Source organism: Mustelus asterias, chromosome 22 (genome assembly GCF_964213995.1).
Source record: "Mustelus asterias chromosome 22, sMusAst1.hap1.1, whole genome shotgun sequence".
In the NCBI taxonomy this organism is placed as follows: domain Eukaryota; kingdom Metazoa; phylum Chordata; class Chondrichthyes; order Carcharhiniformes; family Triakidae; genus Mustelus; species Mustelus asterias.
In genome coordinates this window covers 76711333-76735029 of record NC_135822.1, presented here as the reverse complement: position 1 = coordinate 76735029, position 23697 = coordinate 76711333, and the positions used below count along the sequence as shown (strand labels likewise).

Below are 23697 nucleotides of genomic sequence, written 5' to 3'. Positions count from 1 at the left end.
CCTGAGGTCACTACCTTTGAGGTCAGATTTCTTAACTTTCTTCCTAGCTCCCGGTATTCTGCTTTTAGGACTTCATCTTTTTTTTTAAAAACCTATGTCATTTGTACTAACGTGTACCACAACCACTGGCTGTTTGCCCTCCCCCTTCAGAATGTCCTATAGCTGCTCGGAGGCATCCTTGACCCTAGCACCAGGGAGGCAATGTAACATCCTGGAGTCTTGTTTGCAACCAGAGAAACACCTGTCTATTCACCTAACAATTGAATCCCCTATAACTATCGCATTGGCACACTTTTTAAACCTTCCCTCTGCAGCAGAACCAACCATGGTGCAACAAGTTTGGCTGCTGCTGCTTACCCTAGAGAGGTCATTCCCCTCAATATCCAAAGCTGTATCTGTTTTGCTGGGGAATGGCCACAAGGGATTCCTGCATTACCTGCCTATCTCTTGCTGTCTGGTGGTCACCCATTCCCTTCCTGCCTGTTGAGTCTGAGCCTGCAGTGTGACCACATCTATACATGCTATCCACAATACTGACTCGCAGATGCTCCAACATCTCCAGCTGCCACTCCAACTGAAACTCAAGCTTCCAGATGCTGTAGCTGGAGGCACGTCCTGTACACATGCTGACCCAGGGGACTGGAACTGTCCCCAACCTGCCACATGGAGCATGAGGTACAAAGCACAGCTTGGAGCTCTCCTGTCATGTCTTACTCCTTTAAATTAAACCACAAATTACACAAACACTGTTGTAGTGTACAACAACATCAAGAGCAAAAAGAAACAAACTTACTAATCAGCACTCCCTTGCAGCCTCTGCTGCCTGTTTGACCCAACTCCATGTTCATCCACTCAGTCAAACAGTACTTGCCATGCTTATTAACAAAAAAGCTCTCCGAAGGGTAACTACCACCCCCAGATCACATTAAAATATGTGAAATCATTCATTAATGGGTAGTAGTGGCGAGCCTCACAGGGCCATGGACTTGGGCTGGATTCCCAGTTTGGGACACTGGAGTCTTCACATTCTGTGAATAGGTTTCCTCCCATAGTCTAAAGATGTGCAGGTTAGACAGATTAGCAATGCTAAATTCTCCTTCAGTGTAACCTTCCACAGTAACTTCATTAGTGTAAAAGTAAGCCAACTTGGGACACCAACAGTTTGTCAAAATAGTAATTTTTGCACTGCAAAAGGTTCTGCCTCATGCCAAACCCATAGAACATCCTGATAAACAATGTTCCAACAGCCTCTTGCTCTGCCAACTGATGTGCCACACCAGCCTGGCATGTACTACCCTAATGCACACCCCCTGCCTACTACAACTAAACACCCACATACAAAATGTCACTGTCCCATCAGATATGGGAGGCAAACGAGCCAAGACAAGAACACAAACCAATACTTACCCTCTCAACACCCCGATCAGGAAACAGGAATTTCTCCCACTGCCTGAATGCGACCTAAAATTCCAGAGTCTGACTGAGCAACAGACAACCTGCCCAGCTAGGAAACCAAAACCTCACCATCTTGATATTCACTGCTACACCCAGAATCACAAAAGCCTCAACCCAACATACCACCTCAACCACTTAATACAGCAGAACCAGATTGCCCTGATTTTCTTCCCCCCCCCCCCCCCCCCCCCCCCCCAGAAAACTAATAGTAATATATCAAGAAAAATGCCCATGAGACAAGACAGCAACAAGCCACAATAAATGGCAACAAGGGTTGGACAGGAGCCAAAAGAAAGGTGGCAGTATTTGAAGAAAAGGGACATGTCCTCTGTGACCCTAAAAAGCTAACCCCTCAAGCCCAATAAATTGCTATATTGACAATGTCTGCATATGGGGGACTCCAAAGGAAATGTCAAGGAACATCAGGCAAGGTAAAGTTGAATTGTTGAACAGGCTCAAGATGTCTAGTTGCATATTCCAGCCCTGATGCTGAAACAGTTCTATAACTTGTTAAGAATGGATAAGGCAAGAAACCTAGGCTGATTCAGAGCAGGAGTCTGAAAGGTGGCAGATACAAGTCAGAGAAGCCAATGAATATATAAACGAGATGTCATGCCCCTTGCTCCCTGTAGATTCCCAGCATTCCTCAACATCACCCTAATGAGATGCAAGATCCAAACATCACGGAATATCTGAGTTCTAACAAACCAGCATAGGTTCACATGTCCCATTACCAATCGAATCTCTGGAATGTGGTTGGATACACCTTGTATTTTACCTGGTGAGAATTAGTAATGGCTAGACTCGACCCAAAAGCAGCAGATTCAGGTTAAATGGCTATGAAAAAAAGAGTGCTAGGTAGGATATTTTTAATCAGCTTGGAAGTAAAAGCTCTACTTTAGTTCAATATTGAACACGCTGTCAGTAGTTGTAATAAAGTGTTTTAATACCTTGTAACAATTTGCTGGAGTGTAATTAGTCCACATTTATTTACAGGTAATGAACAAACACAAAATGGAATATAATCAGGGAATATCCCCAAGGCAAGTTGATTTGACGACATTCCTTCGAGATTCTGTTAACTTCACTAACAAGGCCATAAAATATTAACAGCCTTAGTAGTCCCCCGTTATCAAGAGAAGAAGCCATACAAGAGACTGTTTTAATGAAGCTGCTAACAAAAAGACATTAGATAAAGATGTCTGAAGGGAAAAACTGAGGCAAGGTCAGTTAAGGCTTGGTGGTAATATATCAGTGTCCCATGAAGTACAGTGATCATGCAGTCCTGGGATGTTCAGTATTTCATTTGCCACTCTACAAGTATGCAGAGGCTTTGGAGGGTACAGTAAAGATTTGCCATGATGTTGCCTGGCATGGAGGGCATTAGCTATGAGGGGTTGGGGAAACTCGATTTGTTCTCAATGGAATGATAGGTTGAGGGGCAACCTGGTAGAAATCTACAAGATTGAGGGGCATGGACAGAGTGGATAGTCAGAAACTTTCCCAGGGTGGAAGAGTCAATTACTAGAGGACATAGGTTTAAGGTGTGAGGGGCAATGTTTAAAGGAGATCTACGAGGCAAGTTTCCCCACCCCAGAGGGTGGTGGATGCTTGGAACTCACTGCTGCAGGTGGTAGTGGAAGCAGACACAATAGTGTCTTTTAATGGGCATCAGACAAATTCATGACTAGGATGGAAATGGCCCCCAGAAGGATAGTGGTTTGAGTTTTGTCAGGCAGCATGGTTGTGCAGGCTTGGAGAGCCAAAGATCCTGTTCTTTAATCAATGTAATGCATGTCATTTGTAACCTTTTTGATTGGATTATGTCCAGCTGACTGAGCTACAGAATTGTCTCAACCATGTATGTTGTGTGAACATATATCTCTCTCAAGAGAGATGGAAGTTGAGACTTAAGTTAAATAAATTCTCAGTGAGCATGAGCAGTCCTGTGTCCCAGGTGTTTTAACATTCAATAAGTCTTGTCCATCCAGCACCTGGTGTTGCTGTAACCTGAGATAATGTGTTCCAATATATGGAATTACCTCAATAGCACAGCATTCATGCTGGAAAATGTATTTGAAAAAATGGTTACAAAAGATCCCATCCCAAAACTTGCATCCAAGCACTTCAGTACACAACTGAACCATAGGACATTACAGCACAGAAACAGGCCTTTTGGCCCTTCTTGGCTGTGCCGAACCATTTCTTGGCCTAGTCCCACTGACCTGCACCATATCCCTCCACACCCATCCCATCCATGTACCTGTCCAAGTTTTTTTTAATGTTAAAAGTGAGCCCACATTCACCACTTCATCTGGCAGCTCAATCCACACGCCCCCCAGTGAAGAAGCCCCCCCTAATATGCCCTTGAAACTTTTCCCCCTTAACCCATGTCCTCTAGTTTTTTTCCCCTCCCCTGCCTCAGTGGAAAAAGCCTACTTATATTCACTATCTATACCCATCATAATTTTATACACCTCTATCAAATCTCCCCTCATTCTTCTACACTCCAGGGAATAAAGTCCTAACCTATTCAACCTTTCTCTAACTCAGTTTCTCAAGTCCCAGCAACATCCTTGTAAACCTTCTCTGCACCCTTTCAACCTTAATATCCTTCCTGTAATTAGGTGACCAAAACTGCACACAATACTCTAAATTCAGCCTCACCAATGTCTTATACAACCTCACCATAACATTCCAACTCTTATACTCAGTACTTTGATTTATGAAGGCCAATGTACCAAAAGCACTCTTTACGACCCTATCTACCTGTGACGCCACTTTTAGGGAATTATGTATCTGTATTCCCAGATCTCTGTTCTACTGCACTCTTCAGTGTCCTACCATTTACCTTGCATGTTCTACCTTGGTTTGTCCATCCAAAGTGCAATACCTCACTTGTCTGCATTAAACTCCATCTGCCATTTTTCTAGCTGGTCCAAATCCTTCTGCAAGCTTTGAAAATGTTCCTCACTGTCCACTACACCTCCAATCTTTGTATCAGTAAATTTGCTGATCCAATTTACCACATTATCATCCAGATCATTGATATAAATGACAAACAACAATGGACCCAGCACTGATCCCTGTGGCACACTAGTCACAGGCCTCCACTCAGAAGCAATCCTCCACTACCACCCTCTGGCTTCTTCCATTGAGCCAATGTCTAATCCAATTTACTACATGGATACCAAGTGACTAAACCTGCCTAACCTCCCATGCGGGACCTTGTCAAAGGCCTTACTGAAGTCCATGTAGACAACATCCACTGCCTTCCCTTCATCCACTTTCCTGGTAACCTCCTCGAAAAACTCTAATAGATTGGTTAAACATGACCTACCATGCACAAAGCCATGATACTCTCCCTAATAAGTCCCTGTCTATCCAAATATTTGTAGATCCTATCTTAGTACTCCTTCCAACAATTTACCTACTACTGACGTCAAACTTACCAGTCTATAATTTCCCACATTACTTTGAGCCTTTTTAAGCAACCTATCCCCCAATCATCTGGCACCTCACCTGTGGATACCAACATTTAAAATATATCTGCCAGGGCCCCTGCAATTTCAACACTAGTCTCCTTCAAGGTCCGAGGGAATACCCTGTCAGGTCCTGGGGATTTATCTTCCAATTTGCCTCAAGACAGCAAGCACCTCCTCCCCTTTAATCTGTATAGGTTCCATGACCTCCCTACGTGTTTGCCTTATTTCCATTGACTCCATGCCAGTTTCCTTAGTAAATACGAATGCAAAAAACCCACTTAATATCTCACCCATTTCTTTTGGTTCCATATGTGGCCAACCACTCTGATCTTCAAGAGGACAAATTTTATCCCTTACTATCCTTTTGCTCTTAATATACCTCGAGAAGCTCTTAGGATTATCCTTCACCTTGTCAGCCAAAGCAACCTCATGTCATCTTTCAGCCCTCCTGATTTCTCGCTTTAGTTTCTTGCACTTTTTATACTCGAGCATCTTATTTGCTCCCTGTTGCCTATACATGTCATACATCTCTCTCTTCTTCTTTATCAGAGTTCCAATATCCCTCGAGAACCAAGGTTCCTTATTCTTATTCACTTTGCCTTAATCCTGCCAGGAACATACAAACTCTGCACTCAAAATTTCTCCTTTTAAGGCCTTCCACTTACCAATCACAACCTTGCCAGAGAAGAGCCTGTCCCAATCCACACTTTTTAGATCCTCTCATTTCTTCAAATTTGGCCTTTTTCCAGTTTAGTACCTCAACCCAAGGACCAGTGATCAAGTTGAAACTAATGGCATTATGATCACTGGAACCAAAGTGCTCCCCTACACACACTTCCATCACACTTGTCCTCACTCATTTCCTAATAGGAGATCTAATATTACATCCTCTCTAGTTGGTAACTCTATATTGATTTAGAAAATTTTCCTGAACACATTTTACAAACTCTAACCCATCTAAACCTTTAACAGTATGGGAGTCCCAATCTATATGTGGAAAATTAAAATCCCCTATCACAACTTTATGCTTCCTGCAGTTGTCTGCTATCACTGCAGATTTGCTCCTCCAATTCTTGCTGACTATTGGGTGGTCTATAACACCCACATTAATGTGGTCATACCTTTCCTGTTTCTCAGCTCCACCCACATGGCCTCCATAGACAAGCCCCCTAATCTGTCCTGCCTGAGCACCGCTGGAACATTTTCCTTGACTTGCAATGCCACCCCCTCCCCATCCCATCCGAAACATCAGAACCCTGGAACATTGAGCTGCCAGTCCTGCCCCTTTGAAAGTTGATCTGTTTCCACCATGTTCCCCATGAAGCAAGAACACATGATGAAATCTTTAGGCAAGCTATGGCAAGTCCCCTAAAGGATAACCTAGGCCACAGCATCAAACAAGTCAGAACACCATTAACAACAAGCCCTGGAACACATCCAGATGTGCTGATGTACAACATTACAATAGCACCTCAATGTCAATTATCAGTTTCACCACTGATCACATTTGTTACAGAGACAATTTGTAAAGAAAAATATTCAACCCAAGAAAAGTCAATCTTCACAAAGTTATTTTTTTTAAAACCCAAAGATTTTATCAAATCCTTTCTCAAAGCAAAATTACAAGGAATTTCACAGAAAACACTATCTCCATTGCCAAGTGGCAGATTCATTTTCAGTTAAAAAAGTGGATCCAATAATTATAACCAACCTCATGGCTGTGGGAGTGAACCAGATACTCAAAAATCCAACATATACATGACAACCCAAATAGATTCTTTTGTTGTAACAGTCCCATATTATGGAATGATTATTCAGACAACATCAATGGATAGAACATTACTGAAAGACAACATTAAAAGTGATAAACACTCAAACACAAAGAAAGTAGCTGTCAGAGTCTCAGCTCCAGATCTCACTCTGAACTGTCAGTTCCTCAATCTGTGCTTCAGCCTTCACCACTGAATCTCTCTGCAAGTCTGTTCAGCTATCAGAGATAGAGCTGCTTCAATACTCACACTTTATCCTTAAGTCTCTGCTCACCTCTGAGCTCCTTCCCTCTCTGAGCCCCAGACACAGACTGAGTTCCTAGCAGCCGGTTTAAATAATCCTCTCTGTTAATCAGCTCCTCCCAGTGGGTGTGGCTACCAACCCCCAGGATTAGATTCGTCACAAAGATATGATATTTAAACATTTATATGATATCCACGTCATATTTATATTACAACGGTATCCAGATAATTTAAAATAATTCCCATTTAATATATTAACAACATTTTCTGATCAATTGTATGAAATGTGGAGAAATGGGTCGAACCCGCCCCTATGGACTGCTTAAAGGGACCATTCCCCTGTACTGCCCCTTACCTCTGATTCTTTTACAGCTCCATCCTCTGCTGCCCCTTAACTAGGCGGCCTTTGCATCGCCATCCTGGACTGACCCGCCCATGGGGGATATTTCAAGCCCCTGCTGTCAGTCCGGTTAAGTGGTATTTCGATGTCCAGTTACACTGTCCTTGAACGCATTTGAAACCAAATCTGTGCTGACTTTAAATTACTTAAGCCTCCCTATATCAGCTGTCCCCCAATAAGGATATATTCATTTTCCCCACCGCCTTTAAATCCTCCCCCGCACCGCGATTGAAGGGCATCAATCTCCCAGGACCCTCCTTAGCTGTATAGGGGGTTAGTTTTTTTGTTAACAAGGTCACATTGGGGATCCACTGCCGGCAGTAATTAATCATACCCAACCACCGTCGAACTTGCTTGGCATCAGTGGGACTGGGGAAGTGTGCTATTGGTTCAATTTGACTTTCTTCCAGGTGACGAGTGTCAGCGGACAGCAGGACACCTAAGAACTTAACAGTGGTCTGAGCGATCAGGACCTTACCGGGAGGCACAACGTAGCCTAAGTAGGACAGGTAATTCAGGACCTGAACGGCATCTTCTCTATTACTGCATTCATCCGAACTTGCTATCAGCAAATCATCAATGTATTGGATGAGGGTTGATCCACTAGCAGGGGTTAAATTCTGTCATTGTTTCTGGAGACACTGCGAGAAGAGGGTAGGCGAGTTATTAATAAAGCCCTGAGGTCATCGAGTCCAGGTATATTGTTGGCCATTGTGGGAAAAGGCAAACAAGAACTGACTATTCGGATGTAATGGGATGGAGAAAAAGGCATGCTGAAGATCAATGACCGCGAACACCCGAGCATTAGCTGGAATGGAGGCCAGGATATGGGCTGGGTTGGGCACCAAGGCATGTAAAGGCTCGACGATAGAATTAATGGCTCGTAAATCCGGGACGAGGCGATATTCATTTGGCTTTCCAGGTTTAGGGACTGCAAGGATTGGGATATTACATGGGGACTGACATGGTAATAGAATCCCTTGATGTAAAAGGCTATCGATCAGTCAAGTGATACTCGGAACGGTTTGTGCCTTTAAGGGATATTGCCGGATTGACAGAAAAGTCACATTAGGTTGCACCAAGATCTCGATGGGTTCAATATTCGTAAATCCAACCTGCACAGAGTCTATCCCCCATACAGAGGGGTTAGTGTATTCTATAATGTCCTTTCCCTTGTGTCGATGGAGGACCGCAGTGGAGACCTGCGGGTGGTGATAAAATTGGATACACAGGTCCCCAGGGAGCTCTTGTTTGTCCGTTCTGCGTGGGTCAGCTAATTCCACTGCTCTGTGCACCATGGGGCCCAGATCTTTGGCATGATTGGGTGGGGTGACAGATCTGGTAATATGCGGGGCCACTCCAGAAGGCTGTTTCCACAATTGGAGAGGGACATTGACATAGTCAGCTTCACCCTCCGGTCCCTGAGCCCAGGCACGGGTCTCAATGGTCCATGATGTACCTTCAAAATCCTTGAAAAACTCTGCCAAATCGTGATTCTGGCCACTGCGATCATAGGCAAGGGTCACATGGTGTGTGGCACCCACCAGATCTGAGGTCCACCACTGGGGAATTGATGCGACGTAACACATTTGAGGAGATTGTGACATGTCAATTTGGATACCAGCCTCTGAACAGCGGAGTCGAAGTTGAAAGGCACACAACAAATCTCTCCCCATTAGGTTGCAATCGATTCCAGTGGTGATAACAAATTGATGATCCACAGTTTTGCTCTGATAAGACACCGGGACCTTTTCTGACACCGCATATTGCAGAACTTGACCCTGGAGTCCGGAAAGTTTTGGGGGTTTTTTCGATTGGGGTAACTTCAAGGTGGCTTGTACAGAGGACATGGCTGCCCCAGTGTCTACCAGAAACAGATACCAGTGATTTTAGAGCTTCAACATCAATAAGGGTTCTTGGTCGGATTGGGACTCCGTCAGTAACAGCATACGTTGTCAGAAAGGATTCTGCTGCAAAAATGGAGTGTAGGGTCCGCGTCTATCACCTCCCCTAGTCTGCCTTCTGCTGGGGCACTCCTTGCTGTAATGTCCCAGACGGCCACAGTTAAAACAGCCATCAGATCTGGCATTATTCCGGCCCCGAGGGGTTCTCTCATGTCCTCGATGCAGGTTATAAGGTGGATAATGAGTATATGGCAGGACATAAAAGGGAGCTGTGGGGCCACTTGGATGGGTTCTATATCCATATCCCTGCTGGCCTACCCACCCTGGATGATAAAAGTGAGGTTCCATTTGATAATGCACCTGATCAGGGTCTCCTCTGGTAGGAGGCTGCCGCGGTTCCTCTTTCATTACATATTCAGTTTTTTCAGGTTTGACCTTAGCCTGAGTTTCCTCTTTCAGGCCTTGAGGTTCCCCTCTAGTGTCCCCTTGTGAGTTTGGCCAGAAGGCTTTGATAGCACGGGACATCTGCACGGGGGAGCTGTCTGCCCAATCAATGTTATTGGTCTTTATGGCTGTCGCCACCATGGAAGGGAGACAATGCATAAGGATTGAGCAGTACTGTGGCGAAGGCTTCCCCTCCTCTGGTCTCCTGACTGAGTTTCATAGATTTCGTGGAACCTTTCTAGGAACTCCTCTGCCCCTTCACTCTTCCGGGGTTTCAATTCCAATATCTTGGACAAATCAACAGGCTTCTGCAAAGTGCGACTGACCACCTGAAGTATCAAATCGATGCGTCCTTGCCCCGTATTATTAATCGGTAATAGATCGTCATGAATGCGGACCGGGTGGTCGTCCGTGCTTATATTCATCATGGAGTGCGGTTACAAGTGGTGTACCTCAGGGATCTGTTTTGGGGCCACTGCTGTTTGTAATATTTATTAATGATCTGGATGAGGGTATAGTTGGGTGGATTAGCAAATTTGCTGATGACACCAAAGTCGGTGGTGTGGTAGACAGTGAGGAAGGGTGTCGTAGTTTGCAGGAAGACTTAGACAGGTTGCAAAGTTGGGCCGAGAGGTGGCGGATGGAGTTTAATGCGGAGAAGTGTGAGGTAATTCACTTTGGTAGGAATAACAGATGTGTTGAGTATAGGGCTAACGGGAGGACTTTGAATAGTGTGGAGGAGCAGAGGGATCTAGGTGTATGTGTGCATAGATCCCTGAAAGTTGGGAATCAAGTAGATAAGGTTGTTAAGAAGGCATATGGTGTCTTGGCGTTTATTGGTAGGGGGATTGAATTTAGGAGTCGTAGCGTTATGTTGCAACTGTACACAACTCTGGTGCGGCCGCACTTGGAGTACTGTGTGCAGTTCTGGTCCCCACATTACAGGAAGGATGTGGAGGCTTTGGAGAGGGTGCAGAGGAGGTTTACCAGGATGTTGCCTGGTATGGAGGGGAGATCCTATGAGGAGAGGCTGAGGGATTTGGGATTGTTTTCGCTGGAAAGGCGGCGGCTAAGAGGGGATCTTATTGAAACATATAAGATGATTAGAGGTTTAGATAGGGTGGATAGTGATAGCCTTTTTCCTCTGATGGAGAAATCCAGCACGAGGGGGCATGGCTTTAAATTGAGGGGGGGTAGTTATAGAACCGATGTCAGGGGTAGGTTCTTTACCCAGAGGGTGGTGAGGGATTGGAATGCCCTGCCAGCATCAGTAGTAAATGCGCCTAGTTTGGGGGCGTTTAAGAGATCCGTAGATAGGTTCATGGACGAAAAGAAATTGGTTTAGGTTGGAGGGTCACAGTTTTTTTTTAACTGGTCGGTGCAACATCGTGGGCCGAAGGGCCTGTTCTGCGCTGTAATGTTCTATGTTCTATGTTCTATGTACATGGCCGAGGAATCGGGTGCACTCCGATGGGGTCAGCACTTGACGAACCAATGCCCACAGGTCTCTTGACTCAGCGCCATAAACCTGGATAGTGGTGCGAAGGAAGTCTACAAATTTCTGCGGGGTCTGATGCCGATCAGGTGCGCCGCCTAGTATGGCCATCAAATCATTCGGCTTCCATGGGTAATATACTTCCATAGTTGCCCAGGAGTTTACGTCGTTTGGGTCGTGTCGAGGGTTGGGCATTGGTCTTTTAGGGTAGTTCCCAGGGTGATTATTCGTCTGTGCTTCGGATTCACTGCCCTGGTTTTTATGGCTCCACGTGCGACCGGAAACAGACTCGTCTGCCAGAGGTTCAGTATGTTGGGCATCGGGGCTGGGACAGTAGGGACTGGGACTGGTGACGTTAATTACAATTGGGGTCTGCGAACCTAACATGCCAGGGAGAGGGGGGTACAGGGTCGACTGTTGTCCCTGGTACGGGGGAGGCGCATATTTACCCTCAGGAGAAGGGGCAGTTGGACCAGGGATCTCTTCCCGTGTATCGGCATCCACAATAGATGCTGTCGGGGGTGGTTCTGCTAAGGGCTGCTCTTGAGGCGGGTGAGGCGGAAGAGGTGCAGTTACCCCTGTCATCCAATTTTGTAGATCCTCATCTGTATCATTATCAGTGACCTTAATGCCATCCATCATGTTCCCTATCTCAGAAACCTCACGATCCTTGAGAGAACGTTTTTTTATGTAAGCATTCCCTTTTCAACACCTCAACCGGTTTCAGAGTCCCTCCCTCCAATAATTCTATTCCCAACTTAACAGCATTGTCCTGCCAGCTGGATAGGAGACTCTGCTCCTTTAACTCCTGACAATATTGCAACCATAACCCTATAAGCTCCTTCGTCTTCCTTCCCATATTCTTTCACCAAATTTGTTGCTGCGCAGCTTTAACAAGTTGGATAATTTTGGTCCCTCCTGGGGGCCATTCGGATGGCCCTAATTTATGGGTCAATGCCCCCAACAATTGTCTCAATTTGGTGGCTTTATCTGGATATTTTTCACAAAGCATTTGTAAGGCTGAATTTGTCTGATTGATTGTATCCAAATAGTTCCCCATTTTAAAACAAACTGTTGTATTCACTCAATACCCCGGTAAATTCAATTGGAGCTCTAACAATTCTATCACCACCTCACCAATTCCCTGGTGACCCTCGCCGATCAACGGCGACCCTCAGTGAATTACGGTTCTGGCCAATTATTCACTGACGAATTAATTTTTACCTCACCATTTTCACAATGACCCAAATAACAACCGACCTGAAGTTGCAGAAGCTGACAAAATCACAGGCTATTCCGTCGGGGCGGCTGGCGACAACAAACAAAAGGTCAAGAAAGACCAGAATTACAGGGCAGAGGAAAACCAAGTGGTTGTATGAACAGTGCTCACGCACTTGGGTGGCCAATTCAACAGTCCCAGACTCGGTGCTGCCGACTCTAACGTCGTTTCCTGTCTTCCGCCAACCGTTGGCATCCCACTTCTGACACCAAATGTGAATCTGGAAATACTCTTTATCAGGCTTGGCTTCGACAAAAATCGATTCAACTCCAGGTATCTGGTTAACTTCTTTATTCCCTTTAATGACGCCGGGTCAGCCTTCCGTAATGGTGCGGGTTACCGAAGCCTGCAGCCATCAGGGGAGACTGAACACATTTCCCACGCTTTTTACAGTTCAAATACTGTTTCAGAACCGGCGCCAAAAACATCACGTGACCGCACCAACCGCAAATTCAAATACTAGAACAGGCGCCAAAACATCGCGATTTAAGCAACACTCTACATATTTACATCCACAGTCCCAACTGCCCGCATTTGGCCCATATCCCTCTATACCCATCGTACCCATGTAACTGTCCAAACGCTGTTTAGAAGACAAAATTGTACCCACCTCTACTATTACCTCTGGCAGCTTGTTCCAGACACTCACCACCCTCTGTGTGAAACAATTGCCCCTCTGGACCCTTTTGTATCTCTCCCCTTTCACCTTAAACCTGTGCCCTCAAGTTTTAGACTCCCCGACCTTTGGGGAAAGATATTTACTATCTGGCTGATGAGTGCCCCTCAATATTTTATAGACCTCGATAAGATCACCTCTCAGCCTCCTACGCTCCAGAGAAAAAAGTCCCAGTCTATCCAGCCTCTCCTTATAACTCAAACCATCAAGTCCCGGTAACATCCTAGTAAATCTTTTCTGCACTCTTTCTAGTTTAATAATATTCTTTCTATAATAGGGTGACCAGAACTGTACACAGTATTCCAAGTGTGGCCTTACCAATGTCTTCTACAACTTCAACAAGACGTCCCAACTCCTGTATTCACTGTTCTGACCAATGAAACCAAGCATGCCGAATGCCTTCTTCACCACTCTGTCCACCTGTGACTCCACTTTCAAGGAGATATGAACATGTAGCCCTAGATCTCTTTGTTCTATAACTCTCCCCAATTACGTACCACTAACTGAGTAAGTTCTGCCCTGATTCAATCTACCAAAATGCATCACCTCGCATTTATCTAAACTAAACTCCACCTGCCATTCGTCAGGCCACTGGCCCAATTGATCAAGATCCCATTGCAATCCAAGATAATCTTCTTCACTGTCCACTATGCCACCAATCTTGGTGACATCTGCAAACTTACAACCATGCCTCCTAAATTCTCAAAGAACAAAGGACAAAGAAAATTACAGCGCAGGAACAGGCCCTTCGGCCCTCCACGCCTGCACCAACCATGCTGCCCGATATAACTAAAACCCCTACCCTTCCGGGGATCATATCCCTCTATTCCCATCCTATTCATGTATTTGTCAAGATGCCCCTTAAAAGTCACTACCTATCCACTTCCCCTACCTCCCCCGGCAGCGAGTTCCAGGCACCCACTACTCTATGTGTATAAAATCTGCCTCATACATCTCCCTTAAACCTTGCCCCTCGCACCATAAACCTGTGCCCCCTAGTAATTGACTCTTCCACTCTGGGAAAAAGCTTCTGACTATCCACTCTGTCCATGCCTCTCATAATCTTGGAGACTTCAAACAGGTTGCTCCTCAGCCTCCGTCGTTCCAATGAGAACAAACCAAGTTTCTCCAACCTCTCCTCATAGCTAATGCCTTCCATACCAGGCAACATCCTGGTAAATCTTTTCTGTACCCTCGCCAAAGCCACCACATCCTTCTGGTAGTATGGCGACCAGCATTGAACACTATATTACAAGTGCGGCCTACCTAAGGTTCTCTAAAGCAGCAACATGACTTGCCAGTTTTTAAACTCAATGCCCCGACCGATGAAGGCAAGCATGCAGTATACCTTCTTGACTACCTTCTCCACCTGTGTTGCCCCTTTCAGTGACCTGTGTACCTGTACACCTAGATCCTTCTGTCTATCAATACTCTTGAGAGTTGTGCCATTTACAGTATATTTCCTATCTGTATTAGACCTTCCAAAATGCATTACCTCACATTTGTCCGGATTAAACTCTATCTGCCATCTCTCCGCCCAAGTCTCCAACCGATCTATGTCCTCCTGTATCCTCTGACGGTCCTTATCGATATCTGCAAATCCACTAACCTTTGTGTCGTCCGCAAACTTACGAATCAAACCAGTTACATTTTCCACCAAATCATTTATATATATTACAAACAGCAAAGGTCCCAGCACTGATCCCTGAGGAAAGCCACTTGTCACAGCCCTCCATTCAGAAATGTATCCGCCCACTGCTACCCTCTGTCTTCTATGATTGAGCCAGTCCCATCAAGTCCCGGTAGCATCCTAGTAAATCTTTTCTGCACTCTTTCTAGTTTAATAATATGCTTTCTCGAATAGGGTGAACAGAACTGCTCACAGTATTCCAAGTGTGGCCTAACCAATGTCTTGTACAACTTCAACAAGACGTCCCAACTCCTGTATTCAATGTTCTGACCAATGAAACCAAGCATGCTGAATGACTTCTTCACCACTCTGTCCACCTGTGACTCCACTTTCAAGGAGTTATGAACATGTACCCCTCGGTCTCTTTGTTCTGTAACTCTCCCCAATGCCCTACCATTAACTGAGTAAGTCCTGCCCTAGTTCAATCTAAAAAAAATGCATCACCTCGCATTGACCTAAATTAACCTCCATCTGCCATTCGTCAGGCCATTGGCCCAATTTATCAAGATCCTGTTGCAATCCGAGATAATCTCTTCACTGTCCACTATGCCACCAATCTTGGTGCCCCCTATATTTTCATCGAAATCATTAATATAAATGACAAATAACAGTGGGCCCAGCACGGATCCCTGCGGCACACCGCTGGTCACAGGCCTCCAGTTTTAAAAACAACCAAAGAACAAAGAAAATTACAGCACAGGAACAGCCCCTTCGGCCCTCCAAGCCTGCACCGGACATGCTGCCCGACTGAACTAAAACCCCTTACCCTTCCGGGGACCATATCCCTCTATTCCCATCCTATTCATGTATTTGTCAAGATGCCCCTTAAAAGTCACTACCATATCTGCTTCCACTCCCTCTGCCGGCAGCGACTTCCAGGCACCCAAAACTCTCTGTGTAAAAGATCTGCCTCGTACATCCCCTTTAAACCTTGCCCCTCGCACCTTACACCTGTGCCCCCTCGTAATTGACTCTTCCAGCCTGAGAAAAAGCTTCTGATTATCCACTCTGTCCATGCCTCTCATAATCTTGTAGGTCACCCCTCAACCTCCATCATTCCAGTGGGAACAAACCAAGTTTCTCCAACCTTTGCTCATAGCTAATGCTCCCCATACCAGGCTCAGTCTTTTCTGTACCCTCTCCAAAGCCTCCACATCCTTCTGGTAGTGTGGCGACCAGAATTGAACACTATCTTCCAAGTGCGGCCTAACTGTCGGCGACATGAACTTTCTGGAGGTGTTGGTGTACCTGGATGATCTCATTGTGTTTGGACGAACCCTCGAAGAACACGAGGAGCGGTTGCTCAAAGTGCTTGACCGGCTCCAAGAAGAAGGTCTGAAGCTGTCGCTTGACAAGTGCCAGTTTGGCAGGACTTCTGTCACCTACGTTGGACATGTAGTGTCGCAGGACGGAATAGCGACGGACCCATCCAAGGTAGAGGCTGTTGTCTCCTGGCCAAGACCCCAAACGGTGACAGAGCTCAGATCCTTCCTTGGATTTTGTGGCTACTATCGCCGCTTTGTCAAGGACTTCTCCAAACTCTGCCGTCCCCTCAACGGACTCCTTCAAGGATATCCTCCCCGTCCCCGCTCCAAGGGGAGTCAGACTGCAAACTCACCTGACAAGACTTACTTCAAGCGTTCTGAACCCTTTGGCTCTCGGTGGAGTGAGCAATGCAAACATGCTTTCCAAGGACTCAAGACCCGGCTCACCAAAGTCCCTGTATTGGCGTTCGCAGATCTACAGAAGCCTTACATTCTGCACGTGGATGCTAGCCTGGACGGACTAGGTGGTGTCTTATACCAAGAGCATGATGATGGTCTACGCCCAGTTGCATTCATCAGCAGAAGTCTCTCGCCATCTGAGAAAAACTATCCAGCACACAAACTGGAGTTTTTAGCTCTCAAGTGGGCTATTGTGGATAAGCTACATGACTATCTTTACGGAGCTACTGTACAAGTCAGAACGGACAACAATCCCCTGACCTACGTCACAACGTCAGCTAAACTGGATGCCACTGGTCATCGCTGGCTCTCAGCACTGTCCACCTACAACTTTAGCCTTAAGTATAGATCAGGCCGGCATAACCTTGACGCAGACTCATTGTCTCAACATCCACATGACAGCATGACACCAGATGATGAATGGCAAGAAATCCCAGTTCCAGGAGTGCGGGCTCTCTGTCAGACTGTGTCGAGTAGCACACAAGCAGTTCACTCCTATCCATGTGTGATCGAACAAATAGGGGCTCATGTGTCTGCAGTTCCCAAGGCTTTCTGTCATACCGTTGCAGTAGTAGCTGATCAGCTGCCCACTTTCAGTCCAGCAGAGCTTCAAGCCGCTCAGAAAAGCGACCCGTGTATAGGAGAAATATGGCTAGCTGTCAATCAGAAGGCACCGGCAAGTCAAGTACAGACAAACCATCCTGATCTTACACTTCTGAAACGAGAGTGGGGGAAGTGGTCAATCGAGCAGGGTCTGCTTTACAGGACAGTCAAACAGTCTGACCTACGCTTACGGCGACAGCTTGTGCTCCCCAAGCAGTTCCACCGTATGATTCTGAAGTCACTGCATGACAACAATGGACATCTGGGATTTGACAAGACCTATGCACTTGTCTGTGACAGATTCTTCTGGCCCCGCATGAAGCTAGACGTAGAGACATACTGCAAGACATGTGAACGCTGCATTAAGAGAAAGACTCTGCCACAGAGAGCAGCACCACTTTCCCACATCCAAAGTTCAGGCCCTATGGATCTTGTATGCATTGACTTTCTCTCCATAGAACCTGATTCCCGTAATGTGTGCAATGTGTTGGTAGTCACTGACCACTTCACTCGGTATGCACAAGCATTCCCAACCAAGGATCAGAGAGCCATAACGGTTGCCAGAACTCTATGGGAGAAATACTTCATTCACTGTGGCCTACCAACTCACATACATTCAGACCAGGGTCGGGATTTTGAAAGCCAGTTGGTGAGAGAGATGTTGACCATGTTGGGTGTGAGGAAATCAAGAACTTCACCATACCACCCACAAGGTGACCCTCAACCAGAGAGGTTCAATAGAACCCTGTTGAACATGCTAGGAACTCTTGAGCCCAGTCAAAAGTCCAAATGGAGTCAGCACATTGCACATCTGGTCCACGCGTACAACTGTACCCGCAAATGAAGCTACCGGGTATTCGCCCTACTTTTTAATGTTCGGGAGGGAAGCCAGACTTCCTGTGGACATTTGCTTTGGCGTGTCAGCGGATGGGACCTCAACAACTTCCCACTTGCAGTATGTGTCTAAGATGAAGAAAGAGCTGCAAGCAGCCTATCAGTTGGCCCAAGCCACTTCCGCTAAAATGAACCAAAGTAACAAGGAGAGGTATGACCAGAGAGTGCGCTACCATTGCTTGAAGCCTGGGGATAGAGTCCTCATTCGAAACCTTGGCCCGAAAGGGAAGCAGAAGCTTGCTGATCGGTGGAGTACAAATCCTTATGTGGTTGAGTGTCAAATGTCTGATCTTCCTGTTTATCGTCTAAAGCCTGCAGATGGTTCGGGACCCATTAAGGTCATGCACCGAAATCATATTTTGCCCCTGGGACAAGAGGTCCAATTGAGCACTGAGGTTGACTCAAAGCCTACTCCCTCTCCAAGAGCCCTCAGGCGCAGAAAAGCAAAAGAAAGGAATCAAACTCCTGAGGTTCACAAAGATGACTCCGCAGCTGATGTGCCCCTGGAAGATCAAAACTCTTCAGACTCAGAGTCAGAGTATGGACATTACCCAGAGGACTTGATCATTGACAATCCGGAGGGAATCTGTGAACAACCGGAACAGGATGTCATGCCTACAGAGTCCAATCCCCCCACAAATGCTACAGAAGTGACAGAAGTCGCAGCGAGCTCAGAATCTTCAGAAGGGCTACCTGTTGTGATAGAAGAGGTAGTAACTGAGCAAAGGGAAGTAGAATCAGACAGTTCTGTTGAGGGCACTTACACTACAGACACATCTAACATAGCCAATCCAGAACCAGAGATAAGGAGATCACAGAGAGAGAGAAAGCCAGCAGACCGTTTCCATTATACAAAGCTGGGAGAGCCGTGTGCAAAGTCTGTAGTAGTAGGACATACAAGTGTTCACTCAGCTATGCCACCCACTGTGCATTTTCCTGAACACTGCAATAGTTGTCATGCATGGTGGTGTAACTCCTTTGCTCAGTGCTCGTCATGTATAAATAAGGTACCACTCTTTTCACCCACTATTATACCAGTCATCACACTATAAGGTACACGGTGTAATTGGTTAACTGGGTCCTATGTCATGTACTTCAGCATGGGGGCATGCTGTATTTTTGGTGGGGGGAGAATGTAAGGGACTGAGGAAAATTTGTGGGGAAGACAGTTACCGGTGTTCTTTGTCCCTTGTGGGTTTCAGTGTCCTGTTTGCCGGGCGGGTGCTGTGAACAGGATGCTGTTGGTTGAGTGATGTGGGCTGGGCCAATGGGATTGCTCTGGGGGCGGGAGGAAAAAAAAGGCGCCAGGAAGTGAAGCAGTGCAGAGCTGGAGAGGCAGTGAGCTGGAGAGGGAGAGAGCTGAAGAGGGAGTGTGGAGAGAGAGAGCTTTTTCCAGGCAGTGAGAATTGGGTTTGGAGGGAGAGGCAGCCAGGCGTTCCCCTGCCTGTTCTTTTCATTACTGCCGAGGAGGACAGCCTTCAGCACACTGGACCTACGTTGCTGCACGGATAGCTCGCGGCACCTCTGCCTCCTGCGGCATCATCTTCCACACGTGTGTCTCTCCTGGACTGTGTGTGGGTGTTGTGAGTAACTGGTGAGGACTATACAATCATAGAAATCATAGAAACCCTACAGTGCAGAAGGAGGCCATTCGGCCCATCGAGTCTGCACCGATCACAATCCCACCCAGGCCCTACCCCCACATATTTACCCGTTAATCCTGCTAACCTACGCATCTCAGGACTCTCAGGGGCAATTTTTTTAACATGGCCAATCAACCTAACCCGCACATCTTTGGACTGTGGGAGGAAACCGGAGCACCCGGAGAAAACCCACACAGACACGAGGAGAATGTGCAAACTCCACACAGACAGTGACCCGAGCCGGGAATCGAACCCGGGACCCTGGAGCTGTGAAGCAGCAGTGCTAACCACTGTGCTACCGTGCCACCCAAACTGGAACAGTATCTACAAATGTGTTACTGAGGATGAGTTTCCCCATATGTGCACCAACGGAGGGCCCCCAACGGTTATAGATCAGAGCTCATTGTTTTATGTCTGGTAATGATATGTGTTATTAAATTTATTTTTGATATTCCGATTACAGTACTGACATTTATGGGTAAACAGGGAATTAGCCAAATCAACATCAACCGCTAGGAATTCGGGATCCTGTTGATTGAATATTTAAATAGTAGCCCCCATATAGTGGTCAGCAGGGGGTTACAATTAGCTATGGTCACTTTATCCTCTTTCTTTAAATGAGTAAATCCTGATGTGCTGAACTCTTTCCTATCTAAAATGTTTAAGTTACTGATTTGAAGCATCTTTTTGACATCTGACCTTTGGCATGGGAGAGAAAGGAGAAACATAGCAAATAAAAGTAGGGCCATTTGATCCTGGTTGAAGATCAAACTTGATGTCCTGATCCTGCCCTGCCCCATATCCCTTGATTCCTTTCACCCCAAGTATTCATAATGTTTTGGCCTTGACTACTTTTCTGTGGTTGTGAATTCCACACATTCACCACTCTCTGGGTGAAGAAATTCCTCCTCACCTCAGTCCTAAAAGGTTCGCACCTTATCCTCAAACTATGGCCCCCTCGTTCTGGACTCTTGCACCATTAAGGAACAATCTTTCTGTTAGAATTTTGTTTCTAATAAGATCCCTCTCATAACTCTGAATCTAATCCTAACTGACCTGGTTGTCGCATGACAGATATGCCATCCCAGGAATCAGGCTGGTAAGCCTTTGCTGTACTCCCTCAATTTCTCCCATGTTGAAATTTAGCTATCAACCAAAAAGCATTACTGCTCTTGGGTTTTCCAGGGATGGACTGTCAACATACTGAGGAAAAACATTTGGCTTCCTAGGAAATACTTGGGTCCCCAAATTAAAGGCCAGCCGATGACATCAAAAAGGATGTTATCTATTGTGACGCTGCTGTTTTTTCTTGGGTCAAACCTGACTCTTCCATTTGTGTGTCTCCCTGCAGTCTGCTTACTTTGACCAGGTTGATGTTGCCCTGAGTCACTTTGCTGAGTTCTTCAAGGAGCAGTCACATGAGGAATGGGAACATGTTGAGAAACTGATGGAATTCCAGAATAAACGTGGAGGCAGAGTCATCCTGGAGGATGTCCAGGTTGGATTTTCCCTTGGGTGGGGTCTGCCATACAGTTTAGATTTCTCTCATTTCAAATGTTTAATATCTTGTCAATACAGCCTTGAATTCTCACTTTGAGATTGATTGAAGCTGCTAATGTTGGTGTGATGAGGATCTTTAAATCACTCCTCTAATGGATAGATGATCAATAAATGTAGCTATTTGGGAAGAATTGAACTATTAACTCAGACTCTGGTGCTTGCACAGGCAACTGGTGGTGAATGTGGGGCAAAGCTATAAACATCAGGGGAGCAGTGGTTCGTACTATTGCCTCACAGCACCAGGGACCTGGGTTCGATTCTTTGTTTGGGTCACTGACTGGAGTTTGCACATTCTCCTCATGTCTGTGTGGGTTTCCTCCCACAGTCCAAAAGACATGATGGTTAGGTGCATTGGCCATGCTGAATTCTTCCCTCAGTGTGCCTAAACAGGTGCTGGAGTGGGTGACAAAGGGATTTTTGCAGTAACTTCACTGCAGTGTTAATGTAAACCTACTTGTGACACAAATAAAGATATTTTTTAAATGAGGAATTTTGGGAATGGACTTGCATTAACTAAATAGCAGAATTAATGAGCTGATCTTTGTCCAGTAATGGTCTCCAACGTCATCCCAGTTATTCTAATACTCAGCATGCTGGTCCATGGACTAATTGCTGCTAAATTGTCACCTTCCCCTCCCCAATAGAATAATGAAGCTTTTTCCCCTCTTTCAGAAGCCAGAGCAGGATGAGTGGAGCTATGGTCTGGAGGCAATGCAGAGCGCTCTGCAGATGGAGAAGAACGTGAACCAGAGTCTACTGGATCTGCACAAACTCTCCTCTGGGAACACCGACCCTCATGTAAGCTGTGTAATGGGTTTTCTGCAGTGGTGTTGAGATGATATTGGAATCTACAATTCCCTGTGACAGAATTCCATTGCTTTGTGTTTCCCACTTGTGGGTTTGTTCTGCAAAGGTCACTGAACCTGATCACTAAACAGATCCATTCTGAGGCAGCAATGTTTCTTGATCCACTCACACTCAGTTTAATGGAATTGTGGGTAGAACCAGAATTGTGCATTACATCTGGATAATAGAACTCACTAATTTCTCCTGACTTCCTGTTTCCAGCTTTGTGACTTCCTGGAGTCTCACTACTTGGATGAACAAGTGAAGATGATCAAGAAGCTTGGCGATTACATCACCAACCTGAAGAGACTGGGAGTCCCTGAGAATGGCATGGGAGAGTACCTGTTTGACAGGCTCACCCTCAACTGAGCCTTGGGAATGAAGTTTGATCCAATTTGGACTATTTTTGTGCTCCACTTCCTACACCCAGCTATTGCTGTATTTGGAAATAAATATTTATTGGACAATATTTTTGTCCTTTAGTGTAATTCAATAGCTGGGCTCAAAGGTTTCTCTTGATTCACTCGCTTCTTCAGCATGCAAAGGATTTCTGTAACTAATCTGTTCACTTCCTCAGCAAAGGAATGTCCTGCTATTGTGGAATAATAGGAAGATGTCCTTTTAGAAGGAAAACACAACAAAGGGAGTGTCCAGTTGGTCAAGTGTTCATTTTCACTGCTGTTACCCAGAATAAAAGACTTAACAAATTTCCTTTGACAAACTTGGTTAACAATCTGGCTGAATAGAAAGGCTATTACTTGGGTTAAAAGTCAGGGTTCAACAGCAAGATGTACAGGTTGGGCAGGGGGATTAGCCATGATAAATGTGGGATCATGGGGAGGGCCTCAAGGTACTATCAGCATTGGCATAAACACAATGGGCTGAATGGCCTCCCTCTGTATTGTAGGATTCAAGGGCTGGTGGAGTCTGGGTTACCCAAGGTGGCTCTCTAGGTGCTGACCTATGATACAAACAATGATTCTTGAATTGCTTTACAGATGGCCTGGAGGAACATTCCAGATTACTCTACTCTACTGTGGTGTGTAGAGCAACTCTGGAGCAGGATGTATTTGCCTCCAGCTGTGGACTATCTGGCCTGTTTTTCAAAAGCCCTGTTTCCCTCTGAAGCAGTCGCTCCATCTCTCAAAGCAAAAGAAAATATACTTAGCTTTCTTTGGAGGCATAAAATAGCTCATACCCCACCCCTTGTTTTGTACACAACCTATCAGGCTCAGGATTCCAGTTTCCTTTCAAAACTGCTTTGTTACCTTTCTGGTAAAAAAGATGTTTTTCCAGGAATGGCAGTCAGTCTGGCATTGTTTCTCAAAGGCTCTATGTCTTTAAATCTCTCTCACCCTAACCCTCATGTAGCTGGAACCCCAACCTCCACTGGGAACCCCAACATTTGTCTTTACTGCCTGCTGTATCTGCACACTGACTAGGTCTCACTATCCATCTCAATTTACAGCCATTCAGTTATAACCTGTGTATTGTTTCAAATTTATCTACATTATACTGCATATGCCCACACAGCCTGTCCAAATCACACTGAAGTATCTCTGCATCCACCTTACAGCTCACCCTCCC

General features: G+C 45.8%; 1 protein-coding gene across 1 annotated transcript; it reads left to right on the top strand.

The window, feature by feature from the left end:
* Window positions 1-12434: 12434 nt before the first annotated feature.
* LOC144509733 (ferritin heavy chain B-like) lies at window positions 12435-22479 on the top strand. The gene is made up of 5 exons (XM_078238512.1): window positions 12435-12523; window positions 20779-20803; window positions 21056-21202; window positions 21937-22062; window positions 22333-22479. The coding sequence occupies exons 1-5, from the start codon at window positions 12435-12437 to the stop codon at window positions 22477-22479; spliced, it is 534 nt and encodes a 177-aa protein (XP_078094638.1).
* The last annotated feature ends 1218 nt before the right edge of the window (window positions 22480-23697 follow it).

Excerpts from the sequence above, each read along its gene's own strand:
- LOC144509733 (XM_078238512.1), top strand. The coding sequence starts at position 12,435 with ATGACCCAAATAACAACCGACCTGAAGTTGCAGAAGCTGACAAAATCA. Across the intron at positions 12,524-20,778 it reads CTGGCGACAACAAACAAAAG|ATATGCCATCCCAGGAATCA; the intron begins GTCAAGAAAGAC and ends GTCGCATGACAG. Across the intron at positions 21,203-21,936 it reads TCATCCTGGAGGATGTCCAG|AAGCCAGAGCAGGATGAGTG; the intron begins GTTGGATTTTCC and ends CCCCTCTTTCAG.